Source organism: Salmo salar, chromosome ssa19 (assembly GCF_905237065.1).
Source record: "Salmo salar chromosome ssa19, Ssal_v3.1, whole genome shotgun sequence".
NCBI lineage: Eukaryota > Metazoa > Chordata > Actinopteri > Salmoniformes > Salmonidae > Salmo > Salmo salar.
The window spans coordinates 42,363,943-42,370,258 of NC_059460.1; the positions used below are offsets into that span (position 1 = coordinate 42,363,943).

The window sequence follows — 6,316 nt, forward strand, 5'->3', positions numbered from 1 at the left end:
GACATCACAAATCCCCATGATACCAACTCTTTGAATGCTCTACACCTTGAAGTTTGCAGTTGTGTCAAAAAGCCCTATTTTGCTCAAAACTGATTTTGTTTTACCCAATAGTGTATACTTTACTATATTTATACTGGCTTTCAACAGTAAAAGTAATACAAAACAAATCCATAGTGGACGTCTTTGAGCTTTACACAGTTGCTGTACTAGGACACAAACAGAAAGAGCTTGACCATTGTGTAACAAAACCAGTCACTCACATGGTCCCACAGACCATGACCTAAAAGTTTCATCATAGGAACCTGTAACCTAGGGAACTTTGCCCTACTATAAAACGTAACACTTACACGTAATATCCTATTTTCTAAGCAAGGACCCAATATGCATAACCTTTTTAACTCTAATGTCCATTCATTTCAATATATCAATTTCTCTCTTGTACTCCTAATGTTTAGGAGAGCATGGTCAGAATAACCCTGTAACGTCAAGCTAAAGCATATCAAAATGTAATCGGCAAACTGTAGACTGTACAGCCAATGTCCCAAGTACCTAACGGAATAGAGCACAACCCTACCCGGTGACATTTGTCCTTCCGCCAAACTGCCTGTGCACTACTTCTCCCTCTCCACAACATTTTTTGCACGTTGTCTCACAATGATCATTGCACTTCCGAAATAATCACACTGGCATAATCTTTGGGCATAATCAGAGCAACTACAACAAATCATTGTCTCATATATTTGAGACACTATATCGCACTGGTTTTAAGAGTCCATTTCTTTGCTATGAAATTGAGTGGAATTTTTTTACTACTGTCAAAGTACATACATTAATGTTCAGTAGCTATCTCAACAACCTTCAACATTATGATACTTGTGGTCCCAATACACATGAAACGCTAACCACTACCGTAAATAAACCCTTGCTATTGACTGACTTGCTAAACAGCCAATCGGAATGCAAGATGAAGTAGTTCACGAATGACGAACTCCGAGTTTGGCCAATGGAAAACCGCTATTTAGGCTCGATCTCTGAGCACCTCATCACCGCCTATTTTGTGTCCGTGGCGGAGTACTACCTATATAAACAAGACAATCCGAACTTTAAAGCGCAGTTGTAAAAACTTCCAGACAAAACACAAATATACGTCCACATAACATGACTGGAATAATATATAGTCATACTGCAGCAGAACAATTTGTTCAACAAGGAAGTAGCTAACCGTCTCCATTTAGTTAGCTGAAAAGCGTATTGACAACGTTGTTTTGCTACAGTAACTAACTAACGTTAGTCATTCGTCATCGAAGCTGTCCAGTGCAACGACCTGCTGTGAATTTATATGTGACTAACGTTAGCTACCTACATGTAAGTATAATTCTCTTCATTAGCTATTTCAATATAAGTCGTTAGCGAGGTAGCTAGTTAGTAAGCTATATTGCTGTTCAAATCCCTAGAGACAAGCTAACTTATGATATAATCGCTTTCTCCGTCTTGTTTGGGTTGGGTATAACGTTAGGTTGGCTAACGTTAGCTAGCTAGTACAGCTAATTAGTAGTAATAACGTTAACTAGCTAGTTAATATAGTTGACGAGGGGATATCTAGCCAGCTAGCTAGAAAGTTAAATTTAAACTATTTTGAGCTAACAACCAGAAACAGCTTTTTGGTTAGCTTGTTGGTCATTGAATGACAGTGAAGGATAGGAGACTGTTGGCTTGCCCCGAATGTTCTAACGTTAAATTACACATCCGATGAGCTTTCATTAATTAACAGGTTAAAACTATACCTTAACGTAAACATAGCTGCTGTTTAGAGTACAACATTTCCTTCACATCCTGGGTGCGTAGCTAGCTAACGTTAGCTACATTATTGATTGATGGATTCAATTGAAGCGAGGCAAGCTGTTGGATTTGGATTGGACGTTTGATCATTCGTATCATCTCATATATAGCTAGCTAATGTTAACCGTCGTTTCTAAAAGAGAAAGGCATCTGTGACCGTGAAAATAAATTCAATGAGGATTATGTAACAACAAGGCTTTTCTTTGCTAGTTCAGCTCACCAGCTGCTCTCTAACAATACATTATTCTCTAGCCAGTGTTGGTTCACGGACACGGTTTCTTCTGTTACCATCACTAGACAACATGATTCTTTCATCTCATCATATCAAATGAATTAGGGACGTGAGTGTCATCGCGCAAAAATATTCTATATCAGGTGAGCATACAATGTCTCATATCATTGGCTAATTACATTGTTACTTTAATTGCGTTAAAAACGCGATGAGCCACCACTATCCAGAGGTCAACTAGGCTTGCTTTTAGCTGTCACTAATACTAGAAGACTGCTAGGGAACCCACAGCGCTTACTCTGTGAGTCCGTATGTTTAGGCCTTATTTAAAGCTAGTGATATTGTACGCCTGGTGGACACAGCAATGCACTGTACTGGGAAGTGAATGGCAGAGCACATTTAGTACTATACTGTAAATGCAATCAGGCTTATGAAGCCAACATCTTTACAACGGTGAGCTAAACAGATTATTTAATATCATGATAACATATTCTATTTAGCAGATGTTTTTATCCAAAGCGACTTGCTGTCGTCATGCGTGCATACATTGATCATATTACTTATACGTACAGTTTTGTACTATGGGATGGTAGGTTTAGCAATAATGCCCAAGGGGGTGTGGTATATGGCCATTTATACCACGCCTAAGGGCTGTTCTTATGCATGATGCAGAGCGCCTGTATACAGTCCTTAGCCATGGTATATTGGCCATATGCCACAAACCCCTGAGGTGACTTATTGCTATTATAAACTGGTTACCAACATATAAAGAACAGTAAACAGGTAGTTTTGCATCATACCAGTGGTATATTGTCTGATATTTACATGGCTGAAGTGCTGTTTCAGCCAGTCAGCATCCAGGACCCAAACTACCCGGTTTATAATTAGCCATATAGCATTGTTATCATGTTTTTGTTAATTTCTCTCCTCTTCTTCCAGGCTTAGGAACCTTATCCTGTGGACGGAAGGATATCGTTTCAGCAACTACCACTTACTCTGTCCCTCTGTTTGGCCCAAACTGCTTATCACTGCAACGCTTAGGAATACCCACGTAATAACCGGGAAGCAGCTATGCAGCTTGAAATCCAAGTAGCACTTAACTTTATTATTTCCTATTTATACAACAAACTCCCCAGACGGCGTGTGAACATCTTCGGGGAGGAGCTCGAGAGGCAGCTGAAGAAGAAGTACGAGGGCCACTGGTACACGGATAAGCCATACAAGGGCTCTGGGTACAGGTGCCTCCACGTAGGGGAGAAGGTGGACCCTGTGGTGGAGCAGGCAGCCAAGGAGAGTGGCCTGGACTTGGACGACGTCCGGGATAATCTCCCTCAGGACCTTAGTGTGTGGATTGACCCCTTCGAGGTGTCCTACCAGCTTGGCGAGAAGGGGCCGGTCAAGGTGCTGTATGTGGATGATAACAATGGGTCCGAGTTGGACAAGGAGATCAAGAACAGCTTCAACCCAGAGGCCCAGGTCTTCATGCCCATCAGTGACTCTATCGGGACCTCTTCTGAGTCCAGCTCTCCTTCACCCCCCTTCGGGCAATCTGCGGCCATTAGCCCCTCCTTCATGCCGCGCTCCACCTATCCTATAACCTTCACCACCGCCACCTTCGCCGCCACCAAGTTTGGCTCCACCAAGATGAAGATCTCCGGCCGCAACAACAACAACAATGGTAACGGCAACAAGGTGGCCCGCACCTCTCCAACCAACGACCTGGGGCTGAATGTGAACACCCTAATGAAGCAGAAAGCCGCTTCCACCTCTATGTACTCTCTGTACGGCCTGGGCCAGCAGCAGAATGCCTCTGCACTCTCTCCTAATGCTAAGGAGTTTGTGTTCCCCAGCCTCCAGGGCCAGGGGAGCTCCGGTGGCGTGTTCCCCAGCCTCCAGGGCCAGGGGAGCTCCGGTGGCGTGTTCCCCAGCCTCCAGGGCCAGGGGAGCTCCGGTGGCGTGTTCCCCAGCCTCCAGGGCCAGGGGAGCTCCGGTGGCGTGTTCCCCAGCCTCCAGGGCCAGGGGAGCTCCGGTGGCGTGTTCCCCAGCCTCCAGGGCCAGGGGAGCTCCGGTGGCGTGTTCCCCAGCCTCCAGGGCCAGGGGAGCTCCGGTGGCGTGTTCCCCAGCCTCCAGGGCCAGGGGAGCTCCGGTGGCGTGTTCCCCAGTGAAGGCTCTCTCAGCCTCAGCCCGCTGCAGTACAACAATGCCTTTGACGTGTTTACGGCCTACGGAGATCTCAACAACAAGTCCCTCAATGATGGGCTGAACTTCAACCTCAGCAACATGCAGTATTCCAAGCAGCAATTCCAGTCGGTCATGGCCAACTAAACCTGACACTAGGACGTGAATATGTTATTTCTTAATGACAACGGTAGCTTGAAGGGAAACATTAAGAAGAACTGGACTTTCAAGGAACCTCTTGAGGAGCTTTCTATCTAGTTAGGGAAGCAGCATGTGTCCAAGGGTGCTTTTTCTCTGCCCTATTGAGTTAGTTTTTTTTACAAAAATGTTGATGTACGAACACGTCCAAGCTTGATTACTTAAATTCAACATGCATAGTTGTTTCTCTTTTTCTTTAAATTTTTTGCCAACCGAGCACAAATATATTTTTGTACAATGTTCGAAATACAAAAATACTCCATTAACATGGATAAAAAAAAATTAAAAAATGTTTGTCCTCTTACAGTGTTTTACATGTGTTAGGACATGGTGGATTTGTATGACTTTGCACTACTAAATGGGGTTACTTTGTCTTTTTCTACTTGTATAATTTAATTTAGTACAGAGTTTAAGATATCAGAGTATATATTGTTTCTATGACATGGCAGTGCATTTATATCTTTTTACTACTCCAGTGATGGCTGCAGCAGCTTGTCGTTGTATTTCTTTTTTTTGTAGTAGTATTTTTATTTTTTTCAGGTAAAGAATTGTCTTTAAACTCCATCACATATTCTAAAGATTGCGTACAGAGTATTCCTCCGTGGTGGAATTTCATGTACAACAAGAGTTGTATTTTCTCTTAAGAGTTAAAAGATTTTGCTATATGTACAAAAATGTAAATTGTATACATTTTAATTTTGTACCTACATTGTGTAATACTTGATAAAAAATACGGTATAACAAAGTATTTTGAGTCCGTGTCTTAAATGTCAAGAGGGACTGGAATAGTTTATTGTTTTGTATTAAAAATGCTTAAATTATGTTTTTCTTTTTACATTTTCTTTTTTTTATATTTGCACCCTGGTCTTTTTAATAAATTAAACTACAGTCAAAACATGATTTGTGGACATTGGAATTCTTGATAAGGACAGGCAGCATGCTTGCATTTGTTAGGCCCAGAATCTGAACTCATTACTATAACTACATTTGGTATGTGATGTATTGGAAAGTAATGGGGCTTTTATGACAGGAATAGACAATTAATTTAGGACCAAGACAAGGCCTGACTCCTCACTATTCCGGGGATAGTGTTGATGCATTTCATTATAATAGGCCATCAGTAAGACTGATCAATGCACATCCACCTTCTGAATGAACAACCTTGGCTGTTGGGCAATCCTTGACCCTGGATGGATAAAGAAGCAAGCTGTGAAAGTGTAGAACTATATACACGTCATGTTTATAGTCTTGTGCCCAAAGGGCAGGTTAAGATAATACACCAAGCCAAAGTCCATGCCCATCCCCGGGTAACCTTTCATGTGATTGGTGTGGAGGAGCTATTTTTGTCACTTATCAAATTATTGTGACTATCAACCAATTTTCAGGCTGTTGCGTTACTTTGTTTTTTATAGTCAAATCAAATTGTATTTGTCACATGCGCTGAATACAACAGTGAAATTCTTACTTACAAGCCCTTAACCAACAATGCAGTTTTAAGGAAATACCAAAAAAAAAGTAACAAAGTAATAATTAAAGAGCAGCTGTAAAATAACAATAGCGAGGCTATATACAGGGGGGTACCGGTACAGAGTCAATGTGCAGGGGCACTGGTTAGTCGAGGTAATTGAGGTAATATGCACATGTAAGTAGAGTTATTAAAGTGACTATCCATAGATAACAGAGTAGCAGCAGTGTAGAAAGGGGGGGGGGGGGGTGGGGGTGCAAATAGTCTGGGTAGCCATTTGATTAGATATTCAGGAGTCTTATGGCTTGGGGGTAAAAGCTGTTTAGAAGCCTCTTGGACCTAGACTTAGCGCTCCGGTACCGCTTGCCGTGCGGTAGCAGAGAGAACATTCTATGACTAGGGTGGCT

At 42.3% G+C, this 6,316-nt stretch overlaps 1 protein-coding gene across 2 annotated transcripts; it reads left to right on the plus strand.

Moving 5' to 3' along the window:
* The first annotated feature begins 1,060 nt into the window (after positions 1–1,060).
* LOC106578845 (protein Tob1) lies at positions 1,061–5,339 on the plus strand. 2 transcript variants are annotated; one of them, XM_045702351.1, is made up of 3 exons: positions 1,061–1,365; positions 3,008–3,925; positions 3,965–5,339. In XM_045702351.1, the coding sequence occupies exons 2-3, from the start codon at positions 3,140–3,142 to the stop codon at positions 4,391–4,393; spliced, it is 1,215 nt and encodes a 404-aa protein (XP_045558307.1). In that variant the 5' UTR covers positions 1,061–1,365; positions 3,008–3,139; the 3' UTR covers positions 4,394–5,339. The 2 variants fall into 2 exon arrangements, with proteins under 2 accessions (XP_045558307.1, XP_014013526.2); XM_014158051.2 differs by having other exon boundaries at positions 3,008–5,339.
* The last annotated feature ends 977 nt before the right edge of the window (positions 5,340–6,316 follow it).